The sequence below is a fragment of the Lethenteron reissneri genome, chromosome 18 (assembly GCF_015708825.2).
Source record: "Lethenteron reissneri isolate LAM-NWPU_2019-01 chromosome 18, ASM1570882v1, whole genome shotgun sequence".
NCBI classification, from domain to species: domain Eukaryota; kingdom Metazoa; phylum Chordata; class Hyperoartia; order Petromyzontiformes; family Petromyzontidae; genus Lethenteron; species Lethenteron reissneri.
The window spans coordinates 11,372,180-11,396,200 of record NC_083796.1 but is presented as its reverse complement, the minus strand read 5'-3'; the positions used below and the strand labels follow the sequence as shown (position 1 = coordinate 11,396,200).

At 44.8% G+C, this 24,021-nt stretch overlaps 1 protein-coding gene across 2 annotated transcripts in view; it reads right to left on the bottom strand.

The window, feature by feature from the left end:
• IQGAP1 (IQ motif containing GTPase activating protein 1) overlaps positions 1-24,021 on the bottom strand; it is a 78,371-nt gene that overhangs the window by 17,864 nt on the left and 36,486 nt on the right. For both annotated transcript variants that reach the window (XM_061553801.1, XM_061553802.1), the window contains exons 9-23: positions 22,469-22,559; positions 20,927-21,090; positions 20,326-20,413; positions 19,098-19,261; positions 16,392-16,552; positions 14,215-14,339; positions 13,159-13,322; positions 11,813-11,903; positions 10,682-10,849; positions 9,267-9,409; positions 8,566-8,736; positions 7,004-7,087; positions 6,234-6,305; positions 1,313-1,382; positions 254-462 (exon numbers count right to left, since the gene is read on the bottom strand). In XM_061553801.1, the coding sequence (XP_061409785.1) occupies positions 254-462; positions 1,313-1,382; positions 6,234-6,305; positions 7,004-7,087; positions 8,566-8,736; positions 9,267-9,409; positions 10,682-10,849; positions 11,813-11,903; positions 13,159-13,322; positions 14,215-14,339; positions 16,392-16,552; positions 19,098-19,261; positions 20,326-20,413; positions 20,927-21,090; positions 22,469-22,559 (1,965 nt within the window). The remainder of the gene's footprint in view (positions 1-253; positions 463-1,312; positions 1,383-6,233; positions 6,306-7,003; positions 7,088-8,565; positions 8,737-9,266; positions 9,410-10,681; positions 10,850-11,812; positions 11,904-13,158; positions 13,323-14,214; positions 14,340-16,391; positions 16,553-19,097; positions 19,262-20,325; positions 20,414-20,926; positions 21,091-22,468; positions 22,560-24,021) is intronic.

The following is a 24,021-nucleotide window of genomic DNA, read 5'->3' as shown; positions in this document are numbered from 1 at the left end:
CAGTCTGTTAAGGCTATAACGGGAATCTTTGTATATATGTGGGGAGAGGTGGTGCTGTGGTTTGCACACTGCACAACATACCCAGGAAATCTGAGATCAATGCTACCAAGAGCTGAAGATTCAACAAGCGAGAATGGCTAGGACTGCATTACAAACAGCTCACACATCTATTTATAGCCATGCCATCGGCTCACCGCCCCGATGGCTCACTAAAAAAAAAGGGACCCGATTTAATGAGTGGGGGAGAAATCACCTCGAGAGTAATTCGGTTCTTGACGAGCAGCCCAATCTTGATGTCCATCGTGTTGAGGTCCTGCTCCAGCTGCTGGTTCGAGCGGATGTTGGTCATCACCTCCTCGCGGCAACGCATCACCTCCAGCTCCTCGTGAAAGTCCAGGTCGTTCTGCTCCAGGAGGTGCACGAACTTGCGCACCACGTTGACCGGTGCGTCCTCCGCGCTGACTGCGCAACACACAGAGCATCGGGGGATGGAGAGGTTCCTTTGTGAGATGTTGTTGCACGCAGAAATTATTATATAGTGGTGATGTCACGCCATGGTCCATGGTTCAGGCCTGGTTTAGAGTATTTGGCTGCTCTAAATTGCTACATGATATGCCACTTCGTTGCGCTATCATCTGAGGCCAGGTCACTTCTGAAAAAGAGCTATATAGCTCAGTGGGCCTTACCTGGTAAAATAATAATAGGGAAAAAAAAGAACCCTGAGGGCCAATCAGGTCTGTGAAAGCTGAGGATGGGACCAACCCAGATTGTACGGGAGACGATTCCAATTAAGGCCAACATGGCACACTAGGGTGTCGTATAACCAACATCATGCAAAGCCACCACCTTCAGTTCCCGGGTGCTGATTTTCACACACAGCAAGAACAAACTTCCTGAAGACCAGATTCAGATGCCAATGCCACTGATGTTTATGGCAGGGAAAAAACCACTGGCAATGTAGATCATAGCACAAAGTGCTGACCACTAAGTTTTACATGTGAAAAAAACTATCAACATTTGCAGCCCCCTTGTGAATCCACAGTTGGATGAAGGCTTCCCTGCATCACTCTCATGGTGTGGTAATGTTTGTTAACCACTATCCATAACTACTCACCACAGATAAAGCTGTATATGCATGTGCACACACACACAACTTTCCATACCCATAGCAACATGTTGCAAATTCACACATCACTGACGCGTGTAAACATTTGACACCCACAAAGCCCTGTACCCTCGACAAGCAAATGCTGTAAACTACAACCCCATGTGCATGTATCATTAAACACAGCCTTGCTGGTTAGTCACTTACTCAGTGTTCTGTAATCCTCTCTGGCCTTGTTTGCCCTCAAAAAGGCTTGGATCTTGACAATGGACTCCATCTTCAGGCGAAAAAGAGAGAAGTGTGCATTGATTAATGCTCACGGTATAAACGCAGTTGCGACCATTGCACATTTACACATTTCACCGTGTCGACATGTTGTATACTAACCCTTCTTCCAAAATTGAGATTAATAATATTTGATGATATTTTTATATATTATCTTTTTACTTGTTTTTTAATGAATGAAACACACCAAAAGCGCAGCAAACTGCAAAACACCAGGTGTTGTTAAGTAATGAACTGGAGGAGGGCTAGGATGGCAGAATTTGCAACCTTGCTTCAAGGAAAGATAAGGCCTGATGAACGGGCACATGTCACCCGTGCAGGCGGCAGAGACAGTGGGAGTGTCAGCCAGACATAGTTAAGGCAAAAAGCCCAACCATCCTGCATGGTTTTAAAGTAACGTCAAAATTCGAAATTCAACAACAGAGTAGGCTAAAGTATCGATCCTCGCGCTCGCTCAAATTGGAGACCAGGCTGCGAGCTACATCAATGAACCATTGCCATTTGCTAATCCAATACTGAATGTTAATATTACCGAAGTCAAAACGAATTCTATGACCTCAGCACATGGGCAAATAATAGGGCAGTGTCGACTCAAAGGCAATGGAAGAAAGCAGAGGGCCTTTGTCTAAATCACAACCACAGAAAGCCAGGAATCATCACTGATTGTGTGTTTAGGGATTCCGAGCTAGTTAGAACACGTGCACACAGGGGGGGAGGTAGAAGTACGCCTTGTCCTCCTGCAGCTGAGGGAACGAAAATAAGTGGGTCAGCTCAAGGCTGTGTGCACAGGGGAGGGAGCTGATTTAAACAACCCTGCACGTCTGAACGTGAGGGGGCCTTTGACCTGAAATTAAGAATAACACTCCCAGAGCAGAAGGTTGGGTGGCCACAGTGAGACAAGAATAAGAGTGGTGTATATCTCTCAAGGAGGCAGACCCAGCTGAACAACAAGGCTGCGGGGGTCACCAGAAGTTCGCGTTCGCCTAGTTAAGACAAAAAGCTCAATTATTCTGTATTGCTATTAAAGTAACGTTAAAGTCGGAATTTAACAACAGGGTAGGCTAAAGTTATTGATATTTACACCCACTCCAATTAAACCAGGCCACAAGTTACGCCTACTGAACCATCACCATCATTAAGTCAATATGAAATGTTATTTCCATACTTTAATACTTTCTATACAACTCGACCCGAAGCATATGACAATCAGAACCTTCCTAAGTTAAAATTGAATCACACCCAGACAGGAGCGAATAGTCGATAAGGTTGAAGAGGGAAGGAAATTAAGAGCACGGCGAACTGCAAACGTAAGCAAAAAGCCGGGAACGACCAGCCCAGCAACAGCGAGTCGGGCTTCGACAGGCCATAAAAAGTAGAAATAATAACTCCCGAGGTCAGGGGACACAAGAAGAAGCAGGCAGACAAAAACCAGAACTGACTCCAAGGTTCAACCGCCCTCACACACAAGGAGTGACGGAAATTAATGAGGCCTTGAGTTAACGGCGTCAGCTAGGACAGCAACTACCACGGCGAGCAGAGATAGGGTGGGGCAAAGACTGCGGGGCTATGGAATGCAACTTCGTGTCAGTAAAGCCCTGACAAACAAGTTAAGTTAAAGACATCACAATACATAATATCGTACATAACATCAATGTTAACGCTATTCACCGTAAACTATATTCCGCTTATATAACCATGCAGACACCAAGGAATACGAATTCCTAGGATCAAGAAACTTACCCCTTAACCTAAGATATCGGAAATAAATTAATAGTACTAAGCATATGCATGAAAAGACAAAAGTAAAACTTATGGAAAAGCCAGGATAACGGGATGAATCACCACCAGGTCGAATATAAATACATAATAAAAAAAAACGATGTTAAACCCAGGGTCGGAGAGAAAGGGAGATCCCGGCCGTCTTTGTATCCCCGCAGCGCGGGATAGGAGTGTGTATACGCTCGGGGAAACACCTCCACTTGAGTCAAGCACCACGATGGGAAACGACAGACCTTAGGTTACATACAGAATCATAACTGTGAAATAGTAAGGGACAAATGTTAACTTAAAACTTTTTAACCATTTCTTTGTGCGCCGGGTCGGAGAGAGTGTTGCCCCTCCCTCCAGGTTGTGCAACACGAACAAAGACGCCTATGAGACGATTTGTAACGTCTGTGTTTTGGGTTCATGAAGAAGGCCAGACAAGAGATAATATTGCACGCAGACAGAGAGACGACTTCGAGGCAATTTGTAACATCTGATTGTTTGCTCGTGGGTTTTATGGAGGGAGGGTGACAACGGAATATACCGTGAGTGATGCACACAAGGACATACGGACGTACGGACACACACATGGACACACCTGCCTACGGACAGATCCTGACACAGCAAAAATCGAAAGAAGCCCCGCCTTGTGGGCGGGATCCAGGGGGATTTTTCGGCATAAAAGAAAGGATCCTGAGCATTGGAAATTAGTGCGACCAGCGGGTCGACTCAGGAGCGAGTGCGACCTGCGGGTCGACTCAGCAGTGCGACCAGCGGGTCGGCTCACGGGGGGAGTGCGACCAGCGGGTCGGCTCACGGGGGAGTGCGACCAGCGGGTCGGCTCACGTGGGGAGTGCGACCGGGAGGGTCGACTCAGGAGCGGGTCGGCTCGACTCATCTTCAGCTCGTCTGGGACTCAGCCGAGTTCGATCGGCTTGCCAAAGCCGGCTCTCGGGGCTCGACTCAAGCGGCTCCCCATCTCCTCTGCAGGCGGGCAAGACCCGCTTGACAGCTCAACTCGGCCTGCGTGGGTCAACCTCTGCCGAGTCGGAGGTCTCTGCTGCCGCCGGAGTGGTGAGGGTCGCGGTTTGGCGACGAGGCTCCGTGCACACGACGACCCGACACTGCACGCTGCGAACGAGTTGTGGGCGCCACCTACCGACCGGGTTCCGAACTGCGACAGCGTATCAACGGGCATCCGAACCAGTTCCCCACGGTGACAGGGGAGCGACTGATACGTATGACGCGCACCGCCCCCTCACCACACGACCACCAGGCGTCTGTTTGACATAAAGAATCGACTCCGAACACTGACTATTCAAGACAACTCTTACCACTCAAACACACTCGAACCCATAAGCCATCCGTGGCTGGGAAGGCATCACAACGAGACCGAGTGATGGCCATCCGTCGTTTATAAAAGTATTCGTAATTTTTATCTTTAATATCTAGTGGGCTGTACTCTTAATCGCATAAATTCCCAACAGATCCATCAATACGAACTGACTCTTGGCACCTCCTTCCGCCGAGCCACGCTCACGTGGGGAGTGGTGGCCCACCGGATCCTTATCAGGTGATCTGGTCCCCAATTAGTAAACTTGGTATAAGATAACGATCTTCGGAAAAGGAGCACCGTCGCAGGCCCTTACTCCGAGCCGTTCTGTTGTCAGATAACCTGCCGATGTATCTGTTGAGATTGATGCCTTTAAGAATAATAACTGTTTTTGATTGTGTTTTGTTTATCGCCGTATAATCTTTCAAGTATCTTTCAGTCATAATCGCCGCACGTACTCGCATCCTCTACAGAATATTCAACTGTCCCGTGACCCAAGGTGCTAACAACGTGATAAGGGTTGCATATGATCAATAAGGAGTGCGGTACTGCGTGAACAATATTGAGTATAATCATTCATTAACGTTAAGGTTTTCTTAGCATAGTATTTGCATATTTTAACGACTCTCTCTCTCACTAACAACCATCGCGTTATGCGGGATCCATGTGCCGTTGTCAAAGTGAAATCAGACAATCGTTGATGATACTGTATTGATGCCGTGTTGACGTTCCGGGATTGAGAGTTCGCATACTATATCATAGTTAAGGTTGAATTAGTAATAAATTGATCAATACAGAAGTGGTTGTGTGATTCTTTCCTGAAATCTATGCATAAGATCTGCTTCTGCGTTGAGATCTGAACTTGGTGACCTTAATAAACACACTAATACATACTCAGTAAATGTTAAAGCGATAACGGGGTGAACCGGGGACCTAAAATATAACCACGAATACACACTCTGGGAATGTTAAAGCGAGAATGAGACGAACCTAGACAACGATGCCGAGTTAATCTAAGTCAATCTTGCATACTTACACCACACCTGCATAACTGCATACGATTAATTGCCTTATTCCGATCGATAACCCACCCTCATCACCGAGGCGGGGTCTGGTTATCATAACGACTTGCATTATCATAATTACACCCACTCGCATAATTAATACGATTACCTCTCGAATTGGCATAATTAAAATGTGCATAATTACATAAATTAACATATTTCCGGATAATTACATTTGGCCAAATTTCATTTAATTATTATTATTTTCACTGAATATTCATAACCCACATATACAACATAATAATTTCACCCACGCACGCATACAACATAACAAATTTTGATAACCAACATATACAACAGACAGAAATGGCTTTTAAAAGAAAGACAAGTTTCAGTATGGAACTATGCTGGATCATGATTGCTGAACAAAGACTACAGCGGATGGACACCTTGGCCAGTCTTTATATACAGCGAGAAAGTCTTCCTTTTAAAAAAAAATGTATGCAATGTCTGTCCAAAACAAGCGATAATATTTCAGTATTGGCCGCCACTTTTAATTTACGACAAAAAATATTTTTTCTCAACAGTCTTGAATACCGCCCAAAAAGAGTTAACAGGACAGCAAAAAAGTTATTGTTCCAAAGTCCAGAGAAGTTTCAGTGTATTTGTTGACAGTTCTAATATAAATGCGTATGGGAAATGATGCATCTACAGTTGTCGTGAAGAACAAAAAATAACTTACATTGTCCCGGTAGTACTTCTTTCTCTCCTGGTACTTCTTGCGATCCCTCCACATGCGTACCAACGACTGCAGCTGCAGTAAAAATACCACAACGATCACCACTTATGACCTACGCTCTTCGGTAATCTGTTGGAATTCCCGAGCAGCTTGCGTCTTTGCATTCTGAGTTATAATTCTCATTCTATTGCAGAAAATTACAACTGCCGCTGTGGTTTAGGTATTACAACCTTATGCTCAATGACACATTTACTTTAAATCAGACGACCTTTCGGAAAATATAGAAATTTACAAGACATAAACCTGCGATCATCATGAGATAAAATGTCAATGAATCAAAATACTACGATTCACGCAATGTGTAATACATTTCTGCGCGATTTACAACTTATCTTCAGCGTAATATGCGGTAGCAGCATCGAGCGTAGCTGGCCACTGCAGCTTCCTTGGCTCTTTTGTCCCAACTTTGTCTAATTTCCCCGCTTTTTATTTCATTCATCAAAGTTACTTCGTCCGGGTTGCACTAAACTCCTCAATTCAAAACATGTCCCCGAATCATTTACATCCATTTAGAGAGGCAGCGAATGGATACATTCACTTTAGTCGCTTCATGCGACCTGGCCCTGCTTGTGACACGGGCCTGAGGCCGTCCAGCTTAAACCGAGACCATAAATGACCCTCCTCGTAGTCCCCCCATATGCGATTGAACCTCACTACGAAGATGCATTATTTTGGGAATGAAGGAAATGCTGGAAAACAAATAAACAGGTTACCTTGACAACAGACGGGACATCACTGTGCAATTCTTTCAGTCGGTTTTGATAAGCTTTTTTCTGCTTGAACCCCCTCCAGGTAGCCTGCAAGACATCCAAGGGCCAGTACAACAAGTTTAAACAAAGCCCCTTTGTCAATACCACTCTGTAGTGTCAATACAATGAAGACAAAATCCTCCCTATAGCCTTAAGAGACTGTTGGGCAAGTGCTGTTAGCGAGTAGCACCTATGATGGCTGAAATGTGGCACACGAGGGGGTGGGTGACCAGCACCAAGCCCGACCACCTTTGTCTCCCCAGTGGTGATGTTTACACACCACACAAGGTACTCATTTGCTGCTGAGTCAAGCTAGGAGAGGCCCATGACTGGTTCAGATATTCGTCACTGGTGTTGGTGACCGTGAGCAAAAATCTAACTTAGGTTACCAGGTTCGTAGCGCAGCGCACTAACCGTGTGTCGTGTAAATACACACACGCCCTTTTAAAATGCACACTATTTCAGTGAGGCTTTCCTCAGTAAACGAGGATAATCGTGATAAAATTCATACTCTACAAATTCGCGAAAAGGTAATATAATGTGCACTGGTTTTGCAATAATAAAAAAGAGCCTGATAAATTATTTCAGATATGAGCAAGTAATGGTCAAACACTTTAAGAATATTTACACTTCACAAAACCATCCAATCGTGTTAGAATACGAAACTCGTCGATTAAAGTAGCTTAGTTTCTCGAGCTGCCCTTGACACGCACCAACCAGTAGACACCCAATGAAATATGTCCCGTCGGTCAAGATTATTCAGTCACAATGAGACGTGTGGTTATTGAGCATCAACTGGAGACCGGTCATTGCGCATCGACCTCACAGGAACAAGGACATCCGACTGCCACTATACATTCTACAAGTACCACATTGACAAAAAATTAATTTATTTTGGAATCAACTTGTGAATGAACCATAACCACAACAAAGTTGCATTTTAAGAAACATTATTTTAGAGTGCATTGAAGCTAAATTACACTAAGAAATGCATTGCTAATTTTTGAGTGAATGTTTGTTGACCTGATAGAATTAAAACCTATTCAAGAAACTGCGTTTTAATAACTCTAAATTACACAACGCTCTCAGAACCGTAAGTACCATCAATCTGTCCTCTTTCCTAACTCTGCATTAAAAGGCTGTTGTTATCTTAATACACTCTGCAAGTGTTAACAAAATAACAAAACACAACCGAGGATACATCTACCATGAAGATCTAACAATGACAGCAGCTCATTTTCAGGTGTTAGCACATTGTTGCATCACAAGGCTATAAGAGATGGTGACCGCTTTGGGAAACCATCATTTAGCAGTGGATAGATCATGACTTATTATGATGAAGAAATTGATTCAGCAAGTATGTGACGATTGCAATAGTGGAAGGTAATTTCCACCACGTTTTACGACAGTCGTGCAGTTAATCTGCAACGGTAGTTCGTGCGCAAAGCCGAATCATGGTAAATCTGGCAACAGGCTGCGGAGTGGCGCACGAGCGTGTGTATGGAAGTCAGCGCGCCGTGCCGTACCTGTATCTTGGTGATGGCCGGGACCTGCTCTTGGAAGAAGTCCCGCTTGGCTTGGAAACTGCGGCGCGCAAGGAACCCGCGGCATTGCGCCTGCAGCTTCACGATGGTTGGCTCGTGAGCCAGCCACATCTGCTCGCGGTTGTACGCTGCCGTCACTTGGCTCACCGAGTTCTGGGGTGGGGGGGAGGGAGGGTGGGATGCGGACAAATGCGCACCAGCCGGGGCCGTTAAGGCATTACCGAGGGGAAGCAATGACAGAATGTCAGCCTGGTGTCACGTTGAATTAGCCTTTGGAAAAAAACATTTAAGTGGAGTTGAGTGAATTTTATCCACAGACAGCAGCAACAAGATGTTACCGTCACTTATCTGTAGCTTCTGGCAAGAATTTGCAAAGCGGTGAGGTGGTCGGTGGTGAATGTGGACAAGATGGTAATAGTTCACAATAACGTATGACCACATAAGCCAAAGATCTCCTGAAAACGTCCTGAGACATGTTTACAATGGTATTGAACGAAGTGTTATTATGCATTGGGCAATTTGTTTGCCTACTTTTATTTGTTGTCAATATATTCCAGCCATAACTGATTGATTAGCTAGCGAATAAAGGATGTCAGCAGCATCGAGGCTCAAGAACACTTGCCAACACGATTTCCTGGCCTCCAGGTTCAACAAAGTCATAAGGACGGCAGAGGCTACGGCACCTGGATGTCTTCACGGTTCAGCTGCGTGTTGTTCTGCACAAATCCCTTGGGCTGCTCCCACGTGCCGTGAAGCTCCTGGAGGTTGAAGTAATAGTCGAAACCTTCCCTGGTGCGGTGCTGAACCCACTGGCTCCCATTGTCCCCTGCAGGGGACGAAAATCGCACCGGGAACTTTGTGCTGCATGCAAACCACAATACAATTATAATACAATTTGTATCTATATGTAACGTCTGAATGCGACGGCATCTCAAGACACAGCAGAGAAAAGATGGGCAGATTTATATTATAGACAGAAAAAGCCATAACCAGAGGGAAAAAAAGGAAACTATTGATTGTGCACTTGAACAGGGCGAGGGAGTCCACAGCACAGATGTCGGTCGGAAGGGAGTTTTAGCCTGCGAGAGCAGCAGAGGAGAGCAACCCCCCCCCACTGAGCAACGTTTTGACAGAGAGGTTTCAGAAGAAGGTCTTTCCTTTACCAAGTCAGGTTCACTGAGCTATGAAGCTCTTTTTGAGAAGCAACCTGGCCACAAATGATAGCTCAAAGAAGTGGCTCATCATGTGGAAATTTATAGCAGCTAAATACTCTAAAAGCATTTTTGTAAATGCAGAGGGAAAAACGGAGGACCTGGAGAAAAATCCACGCCACCACGGGGAAAACATGCAAACTCCAAATATAAAGGCATCGAGGTCGGGCTCGAACCCACGACCTCTATCTCCCCAGTCTTGGTTGCTGGAGCGGTGAATGTGTAGAGGGGAGTAAGATGACAGGGTAGAAATAGGCAGGAGCAAGTCCATAGATGATAATGAAGATGGTGATCGCACATTTGGAAACAGATCCAAGATTGGATTTGGAGTCGATGGAGGAATTGAAGTGTCGGGATGATCTGATCTCAAATACGGGTGCGGGTAAAGAGTCTGGCAGCAGCATTTTGAACCAATTGGTATTTGGTAGAGAGGCATTTTGGGAGGCCGTAGGAGAGTTGCCGTTGCCGAGTTGGGATGTGAAGAAGATAGAGAATAAGGTCTCAGCGGCAGCTGGGGAAAGGAATGGAAGATGTGAGTGATGTTACACGGTTGACGGTATGAGGACTTGTAGGGTTGAGAGAGACCTCGAGATCAATGACAACTCCAAAGTTTTTAGGAAGTTCATGCTCAAATTGGACTCTTGTGCGAGTGTGGGCTTTTTGCCATATAAGTGTGCCTCAAATTTAGCAACATTTGGCAAAAGTTATAACCAATTCCAGATGAGACTTCGTCAAGGTAGGATGTGGGAGTGGATAGTTTACTTTGGTCATCAGCATAGAAATGACAGTCGATATTAAAACTGGAGATGACTTTGCCATGATGACAAATCCAAGTGATGAAATGACAGATGGTTTTCCTGCGCCTGTGCCAGGTGCCAATCCCCCACCTTGCACCATCTTCTCCTGCTTGGCATCGTACAGCTCAGACTGATAGGTGTCACTGCATTCCTCCACGACGCCACGCAGACCCACGTCTTGTGAACGCAACATAGAAAACGTCTGTGACGCATCGCCTTCATCCACCGCGATGTTGATAGCTGCCACCGCCACCGCCACTGTAGGATGGATACACAGACAGTCACTCCATGGTACTCACACACACACAGTCACTCAATCGTACTCACACAGTCACAATGGAACTCACGCAAACAGTCAATCTATGGTACTCGCACACACACAGTCGCTTGCGAAGGCAAGGTAGACCACTTTTTGTAAGGCGAGGTGCAATCCACTACTCGCATCACCCATCTCCACCGAAAACACGCCATTGCAGGAGGGAAAAAATCCAAGTTGTGATCCAAGATACCATCCAATGGCTTTCGAAACTCAACGTACAGATATAAACGTTGGTCCATTGCATTCAAATATCATACCAAATGGAAAGTAGCGTAGCTCCCTGCAGCATTACCAAGTTGTACAATGTGTGTTGTTCAGCATGATGTACAACTTAAAGACACATCAAAGCTCCACAGCACAACCATGAAAGTTTTAGTAATATTGTAATACAAGAAGTGGACCAATGGGGTGGTAGCACATCCAGTCCTCCTGTTTTAACCACAAAGATGCGTGAACTTTATAACTAGGTGAAAGCCCATTGAGGCAAAAATCTATTTCCAAAGGAGACCTGGGGGAGTGATAAAGGCTTCATAAAAATACCAGTGTATAAAAAAAACACTCTTCCTATATACATAAAGGGCTACCTGTACTTTGCTTTAGTAACTAATCATAAAGCCAATTATAGCAACAATTGCAAATATATTTTATTTTCATCTCATTAAGTATTATTCTTAAGATACATTTGTTAAATACTTAGCTGTCAATCTGATCTAGATTGAGGGAGTAAAAGTATAGTGTTCAAAGAAGTCTGTAAAATGTAATGATGGCTGCTATTAGAACTTTAGGATTATTATTTTTTTCTGGACCTGTGCAACCTTAAGAAGTAAAACAAACGCAGCTATCATAGCATGACGCAGTGGACTGGGGTTAGGCATTTGGAATGAACACACAAAGCAACTCACAACGCTGAGTCTCTTCGTTTTGCTTGTTGGCCCTGTAAATTGCTTCTTGAATCTCCTCCAGCCAAAGGACAGCCGAGGGATCTCCATTTGCCTAAGACACAACACATACACGTGGATCCGACTTGTGACATATGAGCATTAGATTATTAACTCAATACAGAACAGGAGGACAATCTCAGTGTATCTGTCGTACCTGTTGAAAACTAGAATGCAGACACAACAATCCTCATGTATATGAAAAAAAAGAATGTCATTTTGAAACAAACAAAAAAAGCGTCTATTTTAGTTGAAATTCCGGAGAAGACTTGTCAGATACGTACCGTTGGGAGTTTATAAAAAAAATCTGCTTGAAACTGATACATCCTTGCAGAAGGACTACTACGTCATCAACACGACCCATCTGCTACCAAATTTGATTATTTAAAAATGTTGAAATAATTATTGACAGCAACCTATGCTAGTAGGCAACAATAAATAATTCAAAAAGGGAAACCAATTTACTCAAAGTACCAAAAACAATCAGCTCTTACATTGGGGGGACCAGTAGCCACGATTAATGCTGAGCTCCTATTGAGTGTTTCTGTGCCTGCGTGCTACGCGCTTGCTCATCAACACGAGTGTCGTCAAGTGTCCACTGCATGTCAAAACGTCGATCTCCCGGTAAGATTAGAAACATAAACAACAGGGCCACAGTGAACGAATTAGTTGTTACATGAACACATAACCATTAATCGGCTGCACCATTTCTCGAATTCAATTAGAATGTTACCATGGAGTTGAATACGTTGCTGTACAGCCACCACTTCTATTTGTTAAAGCTTTGCCCAAGAAGAAGAACTAAATGGGATTCCATCGAGCTTACTCGGCAAGTGTTTAAGTGTTATTCTACAGTGCAATGACATACGTTCAAAGAAAACTGGTACAGTGAGAAAGCATATTTTGTTCAATTAATGTTATGTTTTCTGGAATGTGTTTGTTTAGTTTAACTGCATGTTGCATCATTTAAGCTGAGCTTGTGTGTCTCCAGCAAGGTCTCTCTGTATACCTCTCAATGTAGACATGATGATACATGACTGGGAATCCTGTCCGTGACATCAAATCTTCCTCCCCAAAACATATTGTGACTAGATCATAGACTCAGTAATTGTTATCATAAAAAGCTCACAAGATTCCTCTCACTTACAAGGACAGACACTGCGTCAAAACAATCTCCATCCAAGGCTGGCATAGTGTTGACATATCCCAGCGTAATAACCAAACACGAGAACAGCAGTCGGCAATGCCCACTTTGTAAAACAAAACTCGGTGATAATACAAGACAAGGCCTGCAGCGCCGAGTCCCTCACCTTAGCCTTGTTGGCCTTGGCCTGCCGCAGCACGTTTTGGTAGTGGCGCGCGAGCGACGGGTCCACGCCAAGCAGTTTGGCGGCTGGGTGTTGCAGCGCCTTCAGTATCTTCTGGGGGTCCTCGCTGTCAAGGGCGTCGTTGATGAGGCCGATCGCCACGATCCCTGCCACGCGATGCACGCTCCAGTCAGCCCAATCAGCATTTCACCGCTACCACCTCTTTCTTACGTACGTATGTATGTTGAAAGAAGTTCAACATACATACATACATAAGCGGTGGGCTGTGCTATTTATTTATTGAGCCAGTGTGATTTTGGCGATTGACGATTTTAGAATATTTTAGGTGTGTAGTTGTACACTCAAGCAATACCCTATCGTAAATCATATCATTATCATTTCCTTGCAGACGTTTGGCCCAGAAATAGAGTTAACGTGTCTCCTTGCTCACGGAAGCAATGCTGGAGGTGTTGTCTCATTTAGTGGCACCTTTGACAGTGCTGTAAATTCCACATTTCCATGCAGGGATCAGTCTATCCAGGGGACGCACTGTTTACCTCTGACAAAGTGTTAACGATTTTATCAACTCCATATGTACGATGAATTCGAACTAGCTACCTTACAAATGTAAGTTGAAAACTTCCCACCACAATGTCATCTCCATAATAGAGGTTTTTGGGGTTATATCGTGGAAATGCATAAATGTGTCGTTAAAACTCACCACCATCTGACACCGCAAACATGCCAATTCGTCACTAGTACAGCACACCGGTGTGTTGGAGAGCCAAGGCCATGTTCTGTTTACGTGACAACCCTTACTAGTTGGCCGTGTCAGGTGGTGGCGGGTTTTAACAACATATTTATATATTTACGCAATCTAACCCAAAAAACCTTCATTATGGATGATATTGATCGCGAAAGCCTACGTGTTAAACTGACAATGTCACCTGACCGACTAGATATGTACTATGTCATAAGGGCTATAAATGCATTGATCAACAAGGACGTTGCTGCTGCTGCTGGGGGATAGGCGAGTGTGGGGGGGGGGGGGGGGCTCACGTTCGTGCTCCTGCTGCACGGTGCCGTTGACGTCCTCCACGCCGCTCTGGATGTCGTTCCACGTGAGGAACTCTTTGCCTTGGGCTGCCGACTGAGTCTTCTGAATGAGCAGCGAGTCAATGTACCTGCCCAGCAGCGGAGAACACGCTTAACCCTGGCGTGGGTGCCCCCCGCATCTTCACGTGACAATAGCTTGCATCGTAGCGGCAGTAAAACCATACATTCAACTAATTCTCTAACACTTTCTGTAAACGATGAGAAACTCAGACCAAAAATACGTGTGCAGGATGGAAATGAGGATACAAAAAATAATGCAACGTGTGATTTACAAACAGCAAAAGGCTCAATTGTGATCAGCGGCTTGGTCCACCCACAGTGGCTTGGTGCACCCTCTGTGAAAAAGAGCTTTACAGCAGAGGTCGCAAACGGGTTTTGATTCCTTACCCGTACCCGGCCGCACCAGGGTCGCAAACGGGTACCCGTGCCCGGCTGGGTACGGGAAGCCGGTTATCGGGTGGGGTACAAGTATCGGGTACCCGATTGTGACCTCTGCTTTACAGCTCATCGGATTCCTCCAGTTTAAATAAATATTCCTATTCAGATTCATTATGCCTCGCGCATCATATGGCATCACTACACGGCATGAATAATGTGCACAGGCTTATTTTAGATCAGTGCTTTAATAAAGTTTAATTTCTTAGACTTCCCTCCCGAGGTTGCAATTTAAGTCAATACGCAATGATGGAATGCAAAATAAAAAATATAATAAAACACCAGTTGCTTCCTTACATATTTACCCAATTCTGACTTGCAAAAATATATATTTCAAAAAGCTGGTGTTTCTATCATCAAATGATAATGGGGCATATTTCATCTCTGAAGATGAACCCAAGCTAATGATAGATATATATTCTCAAGAGTTAACTAGCTTCAACATTTTTATTGTAAATTAACTTACAATCATACACCTGCACCAATACTACAGTCTTTAATTATCCTGTTGGAACTTGCTTTTGAATGCCTGTAAATAATTAACAACAGTTTCACTCCTCCTCCGCCCATTCTAGGCACAGTAGGCAAATCCTTTCCCCCCCCCCGACTGCGCAGCAATCCATCAGCGAATTAACCCCCATTAATTCCTCGTTATTCTTCATCCAGCTAAGTCGGAGGGGCACCATCCAAGCCAATTCCCACAGCCAAAGAGCAATGACTCAATGCTTCAAGACAAAAACACTATTTAAGTACGTCGAACTGGGGAACTGGTTATTGCCAAAAACATAACAGCACACCCTGCTTCAGAGGTTAGGCTATATAAATATTGTGGAATAAATATTCTACTGGTAATATTCACATAGGGTGTATGTTGAACTTCTATCGCATGGAGTTATTGGGACGGCTGTAGTCTGGTCTTCTTTAAAAACATGACACATGACATTAAATGTAGCCAAGCATGATCTAAACAACTTCCCCATAATGGTCAAATTATTGAAAAGAAATATGAAAAATTGTAAATGAGAGCCCATCGAGATGTAACACAGTAGAGTACATCTCAGTGTTCTTCACTGCAAGGCACGAGAGGGCCAAGGACCTTTAGCGTGGCCCAGAGGTCGCAAATGGGTTTTGTTTCCTTACCCGTACCCGGCCGCACCAGGGTCGCAAACGGCTACCCGTACCCAGCCGGGTACGGGTAGCCGGGTATCGGGTAGGGTACGGGTACCCGGTTGCGACCTCTGGCGTGGCCCCTGATGTGCGGACCCCGACAAAACACAAATGCTGAAAAACACCCCTTGCAGGCGATGTGGCGGCCCTCACACGGGACGTCATATCGGCGAAAGTGGGCCCCCCTCTGAAAATGTGTGAAGAACACTGGTATATCTCCATCCAAGGGAGTCCTGGAATAATACACGATGCGTTTCATACTTCTACATATCACGAGGCGCAACAATATTATTCAGGTGCTCGCATTTACGAATGTACAAGACATTTTCAAAATGACTAACGACGCTTATGAACAGCACCCTATATCGGAGTCAGTTTCGTGACTCAGAAGAAAAAAACTCCTTGGACAGATTCAACATATGGAAGGTGGGATCAGGTGCATGCGCGATGGGGAGTTGAGGTAGTGGGGAAGTGGGGAGCGCGGGTGGGGAGCGCAGGTGGTGAGTGCAGGCGAGTACTTCTGTGTGTTTTCATCCTCCAAGTTGGCCAGGCCGGCGGCGGGACTGGTGAGGCCTTTCCACACGCCTGGCCTGTCGCCCGACGACAGAGCTTGGTTGATGAGTGCCACCGCTGACAGCATCTCCACTGCCACGTACATCTCCTCGTGGGCCAGCTCGCCCTGCGCCGGCGGCACACATTCACACTGTTGTCAGAATCGGAACTTTTATTTAGACTGGAAGAGGAATCCGATGAGCTAATGAAGCTCTTTTCACAGATGCCTCGTATGGGCAGGTCAGTAAGTTACAACAGCAAACAATACAAAAACACACTATAAGAGTGCAAAAGAGAAAATGGTAAGCAAGTCACTAAATACAAATAAATCATGAATTAATTGTGTAAGCCCGATTTATCAAGATTGAGAATGGCAGCAAAAACAACAACAACAACAAAACAGTCCAAGACCACACCAAGATAACACCACAGTAGTCCCTCAATGAAATGGCACATTAACATTGCACTACCGAGAAACAGGTAATGATCAAAGTTACAAATCACGTTTGCAAGGAACATTTACAATGTTAAGGGAGGAAACAAGGTTGCTGTTTTATCATGTGACCCCTACGCACTTATATTCCAATTTCCTAAAATGAAATCCATCTCATGAGATCGAAAAAAATAAGCAGAATTTGGGCCTGGAAGGCGCTTGGATGAACCATCACCATGACAATTGTCATAGAGATGCGTGCGGGGATATGCAGTGGGCAGCAGAGGAGTGTAGTGCTTTGTTTTGTAATTCTATGCTTCAAACGTCTATGCTACCCACCCTTGACCAACCCAGGCTGACCAGTTCAATTAAGTTTGGTAAAAAAAAATAACCTCATGACCCACGAGGCATGAAGGATACCCTCATTGAGCAGTGCACTGACAAAAGGACTTGACATGTACATTTTCAAATTGAGCCATCAGAGTCATGTCACAGAAGGATTTAATAAATTCAAAACTCTTACAAAATCAACAGCCTATCCCCCATGTTAGATAAAGGTCTATACTTCTCAGGTCCCATCAACTGGCTAATATCTATACTCGGGAGGAAACCTTCTCACTCACTACACAGGTTATCTGTTGCATGCCAATCACTCTGAAGATGTTTTGTTCGTCAACAGACTAATATAGTGGGTTGTAGTTATTGTTGACTGCGTTAAGACCAACTCATTATCCTCGAGAACCCAGTAGTCAAGCAGTGCTAGTGCAGTTTCCTGATAAAATGTTACCTCCCAGAGCTACCCACGAACATTCATGACATCTTTTAAAAACACTACGTACATGCAAGTGACAGCATTGGTATCAATTACTCTGTTGGCAAAATGTGCACAATTACACAAATGAATTGGTTAATTCTCAGTTACATATTATATCAGTAGTATACTTTCCACTCAACATTTTCCGCATTTTAATTAGTTCACCTACATGTAAGCGCCCGAAGAACACCATGGAGTGTCAGGTTATGCGGGTCTGGAACATTTGTCTCCAGTTTTACGCGATGGAAAACATTACTTGGCAATTATTCACACATGTAGGCGAAACAATGACAAAAGCACAAACTGTCCAAAACTTAATTGGGTTATTATGTGTCCCTGACACAGACGCACAAGGGTTTACTGTCATACGGCAGTCTGAATAGTGCAAAACTAATCAGTAACCATCAATGCAGATTACATAAAAGCCCTCGTTGTCTGAACTACATTCTTGTTCAACAAAAGCAGCAACTTGAGCTTCAGGATTCTGCAGTTTTCATGTGGTATCACGTGTTGCTTACACGTTACTCGAACTGCCATCTCACTCGATCAATCCCTTTATTCCCCACGATCAGGCAAGAGGTACAATAGGGGACACTGATATGCATTGTTGCTCCTTATTTGCCCTAAGAATACAACTGTGTGGAGGCAAATTTGTAATTAAAATATTTAGCCACAATCGGCTCCCTTGAACTTTAAGACGACTGAACTTTCAAGAACCCCCATTTCTCATCCGTATGTCTCCCCCGGTCTCTGCCCCCCTTTGAGTAGAAGCTCAAGAATGTCCTCTTTTCCTATAATCCATCAGAGGATTTTGGGTTCGATCGTGTAAATATAAATGTCGCTAAACCTGCCACCACCTGACACAGCCAATTCGAAAGGTTTGTCACGTAAACAAAAGATGTAAACGCGTTACTAATACAGCACACACTGGTATGCTGGAGAGTATATTCACAACATTTACAATTCCAGTACGACGTTTTGAATTATCAGGCTGTCACCTGATTATGCTAGATGTAATTCCTGGTGAAACGTAAACTATTTTTAAACTAAACTATTTTTTTATTTTAACAGGTAAGGCCCAGAAGAGACCTGGCCACAAATGATAGCTCAATGAAGTGGCTTCATGAAGACATATACAGCAGCCAGATACTCAAAACGCATGTTCCTAAATATGTAAGGAAAAAACAGAGGACCCGAGGAAAAATCCACACGACCACGGGGAGAGACACCGCAAGCTCCAAATATACAGGCGTCAGGGTCGTGATTGAAACCCACAACCTCCTGTATACCGGGCTTGGAAGTTAACATGTAGCCACCGTGGCACCTTTCTCGCCACCACCGTAGGGATCGCTGTACTTTGAGCTGCGTGTCCTGCATGGCCATCCGGGGATGGCTGTGCTGTGGCGGTGCGTGCGTCCTGCTCACGGAGGGGCTCTGTGTCTGCAGCGCGGCCAGCTCGCTCTGGTAGAGGTCGGCGGCAAAGGGATGCACGTCGGGCAGCTGTGCCTCCGACTGCATGAGCGCGACGACGGTGTCGGCCGCCACACCACGCCGGATCACCTCGTTGCAGTGAGATATGGCCTTCAGCTCTGCAGAGTGCAGCACATAAACACACAAACACGAAGATCCCCACTCCCCGTTAAGCTTCATAGATCGTTGGAGCAAGGACTGTTAAGCAAGCAACTTGTTCTTCATTCATAAGGCTGATGTAGATGCAGAGCAACAACTACAATTTCACATTCAAGTGGTCAAGCCAGATAACCCCATCAGGAGCAGTGGAGTGACTCGCCGAGATGTGAGTGGATGATGGCAGCCTTCACGTGGCCCCCTCTGTTAAGTGACAATTCACCATGAATGCAATCGACGTGGCGAGCGAACGTCGATCTCCCGGTCTCCAGGGCAACAATACAAGTGACCAACTGTTAAGGTTCAGTAGATGACGGGGTGGGGTGTGGGGTCAGGACCACACGAAGTTGGCTCTTGCCTTCCCCGCACTGCTCATGCTTTACATGCCACACAAGGTTCGCAATTAAGCTGGAGTCAACCTAGTGGAGGTCCAGAACAGGAGCAGACACCACTTTCCCACCAATGGTATCCATGGCTGGGATTGGATCTCTGGGGTCTTAGTACTTTTTCCATTCGAAAGGATTCTTGGTAAACTTGCAAAGAGCAAACGAGGAGGTTTGGGGGATATTAAAAATACTCAGACAGCTGTCTCCCAGCATTTGTGTTTTTTTTACATACTGCACTAGAATGTTAGTTTTCTCACACGTGTGGTACAGATAAACACTGATGCAAATGACTAATGAGCAATTCTCGGCAGCAAACACACGGGATGTAGTGTGCACTGCCAGGTCACTCCTACCCATCATGTCTAAATGCACTTGCACACATGCCCGGGGGGAACAAAACACAGGTCTCTCTAACAACGGGAAGGAATAAAAATTCAAGACCAACCACAACATCCATTAGCCACTTAGAGGTAGTGACGTCACCACGGCGCTAATAGCAAGGCCTGAGGTACTCGGTCTGAGGCCACGTGAAACGTCAAAGGCTCGCCACATAAAACGTAATAGATACATACAGATAATGGATTACACGCTCGTGCTATTCCAATGCTAAGTGGAACAGGAAGGTTGGGAGAGGGACTCACTTTGCTTGTGGCGAGATGACTCCTCATTGGCAATTCTGACTCCAGATTGCAGCTCATCCTTGCTCAGGGGTTCGAAAGAACCCGACTCCTGCAATCAGATGGCAAATATGATTACGAATTAAAACACAGTTTTTAACACAGCTGCTGTTGCAAATATAATGCCGCAATAATTTCGTTCTGTTTGTACAACCAACTTTAAACACGTAATTTTTACGTTCACTTGGAACATGCACCGTTACAGCATTCGTCGTTTTGGTTAAACACGACCTTTAAAGCAATTAAAGGGGCAAATCCTTTGAGATGCAAATACATTCGGAAGAAGGCATCAATCAAACCTGGGTAAAATGGATAAGTAATTTGTATGTATGTTGAACTTCTTTCGCACCGTACGCAGCTTACCGTGCTTATCGGATTTGCGGGGAAGGACAACAATCTAATGGTCACTTTGATGCAGAATGCATAATCTGTTTGTCCAACTCCCACGCAAGAAACAAAACATTTCGGCAACAACAGGAAGTGCTGCTGCCGCCACCAAAACAACTGGAATAGAACGGTTTAACAAGACGCGCTGGCGAAAGTGCACGGGAAAACCGGCACGCACCTGCCCTTTCAGCTGACGATCACTGCTCAGTTGCTCCAGGTACCAGGGCGAGTTCTGGGACTGGACCCCAGTGAGGGCCAGTGCCTGCAGTTTGAGCGCTAGGATCATGGCTTCCTCGTCTCGCTTCTCCAAGGCTTCGTCCACCTGCTCCAAAGCGGCTTGCACTGAAGGGTCGCGCGCGCGAGTGCGTACGTGCAGAAGGGCACGGGGAGCAAGGGAGTGGTCGTCAACAACAGTGACTTGTCTCACGACGACGCCGCTGCTCTCTCGGATGAAATGCACGCAATAAATGTGTAACAAAGTAACCTAATAAGTCTATTGCGTTGTAGCGGAAAACTGCGCACACTCGCATGTGGGTGCTCGAATCGGCCACGTACACGATGGCGCAACAGTCGCACAGCAGCACCAGTGAAAGTGAGAGTAATCTAATTATAGTCCTTCTGCTTAGGCAGAACAACAAGGTGCACATCAGCTTTGACAAAACACGCGAAAAGCAATCACGATGAATGCATATTTAACCACCTGTCTCAATAACTTGTAAGCAGATGACAATGGAAACGTGCGAGATTTTGAAAGTAAATTGTATCTTTACAGATGAAAATGTATCCCGAAAGTTAAAGCCAAATAACTTTAACGATGAGCGTTAATGGAGAAATGGCCGCCTGTGTTATCAGGCAAACGCCACCACCAAGGTCAACGCGAACTCCACAAGAAACCCAACAAAAGCCGGTCACAATACAAAGAGAGAACTCCGTCAACCAAGAAATGGGACAATATTAACCATCAAATTAAATTATCATTCGTCTCCCAAGATGTAAAAGCATCGTTAATCTGTGCGATGGATAGAGCCACCAACTGCTCCCCTTAGAGAATGCGTAAACTTTTGCTTACCCGCAGTAATTCGTTTCACTCAAAGAGTTTTGTAGAGTGCTTCCCACGTGAGCTTATTACAAAAACACACCTATCGGCACATCGCAGCAGTAAACAATGCACCACAGGTGTGCGCGTATGCCTATGCAGGCACACCGCTCGCCATCGGCACAGCAGATGCCTGCAGCCAGACCAGCACGGACCAGATTTCTGACCGACCTTTCCGTTCACAGTCTAGCACGGCGGCGTTGGAGTAACACAACGCCGCAGCTGTAAAACATTAGCTTGGTTCTGTTTAACTCACGATGGAATAATCCACTGCAATTTTCTTCACCCCGCCGCACAGGGCCAGCATGTATTAGGTGCATTGGTATAATCTAACCACGTGCTATGTCCATGGAGCCATTTCACCGTCACGTTCTGCTGTAACATTCTGACCCTGTGCCCCGGAATGGACATCTGTGAAAAGGTGCTCATAGCTCATCGGATTCGTCCAGTATCACTCGATATTCCCGATTCCAATCCTTGTCAGTTCACTTGGATACATTTCAATGTTTGTACACTTGTTTTATTATACCCAAGTAGGCACTTAACATGTCTATATACGGCATCTTGATTGTTAGTTGGAGTTACTACACATCCCGCGCGTAAACCTCGAAGTTATCTACTCACTGTTGACTTTGTTGATGTTGCCCTGGATTTCGGCTTGAGTCAGCAGTTCCTCGTATACATCTCTCTCTTTGCTGGAGGCATCCGACATCGACTGCAAACCAATTATTAATAGCATCATTAATAAGTTAAGTAGCGAATTTCTAAGTGCAGTCTTTTGATTGACCAATGAGGTGGTCTGATTAGCCAAAATACCAATTATCTTATAACCTCAAATGGAGAGCTGTTTTTTCACATTCACAATCCGTTAGTTGATTGAACCAATGAAGAAAACAGCATGTGAGTTGGAATCACATTCTACACTCGCGGAATATAATCTGTCGTATATGCTCATTTGTGGCCTGGATGCTGGCCTGCTAAAACCAAAACTACAAGCCACAACATCTTTAATTTTCCCTCAAGGTATTGTTACCGTAAAGCAGTCCTATACAGAAATTCAGTGCATGCAACATGCATGTGACATCACCTATATTTATATGGTCCAGCATGGCATAGCAAGTGCGTGAGAGTTGCGTTCAATTGCACACATCGCACCGGATGGGTTTTGTCAAAAGCAGTTTGCAAGCATGCAAGAAACCTGGTCACATGACTATCTCTCTGCCAACAAGACAGCTATAAATTCCTACACAAATGCCTACCCCATCATGGTCATAGATAATTACCGTACCATTTTAAATCTTTCGTCAAAATGTCATGTGTAGCATAGTGACACTAAAAATTAAAACTCAAACTTTATCATCTACATTGAAAACTCATTCTATATTGAAAATGCATTTCTTTAGAACTGCGTTTTATTTAGTGTTGTTGTCCTTCCCCCGCACCTCCAATTAGCACGGTTGGCTATGTCCGGCGTGAACATACGTACATTACACATTCGTTTTTTGCAGCATGCTGTGGGCATCTACAACTAAATTTATGTTGAAAAGTAAAAAAATGGCCACATCCCTATTGAGCTACACTAGAAATGCACAGGAGCCACATGCAGCTCTCAAGCTGCCGATTTGACCATCCCTGTTACATATTGTTGATTTAGTTATGTAAACCCCATTTGTCTGTACCAACTGTACCAGTAAATACAGGAAGTGATGTCACACACATTGCATGCAGAAGCTGTTGCTGCCTCACACTGAATAACGTGGACAAGGCCTTGGTTCTCAATCCATGCAAAGTCATTTGTTAAAGCTATACAATACAAGAACTGGAAAGGGGGTCACTGCCTACTTAAAATATGATTTGATAAATCAGAACAGCGTTTATTTAACTACATAGTGGCACTGAACCTCGGCAACAGGTTAACAGGTTACAGGATACAAGATTGTTACTCTTTCACTCCTTCCCTTTCCTTCTTCCCCCACTCTCCATTACCTCTAATTTTATTTCCCCATTAACACTGGATGTGAACCGCTATTGCGTCTCCGTAATTACTAAGCGATTCTTATATCAACAATGTTACAAGTACGTTGTCAAAACATTTTCACTTTTCAAAAATTTTTCAAACCACAAAAAATGTTGACGCCATAAAGTGTGTTAGGTCGCAGAACATTTTTCCTAAGTGT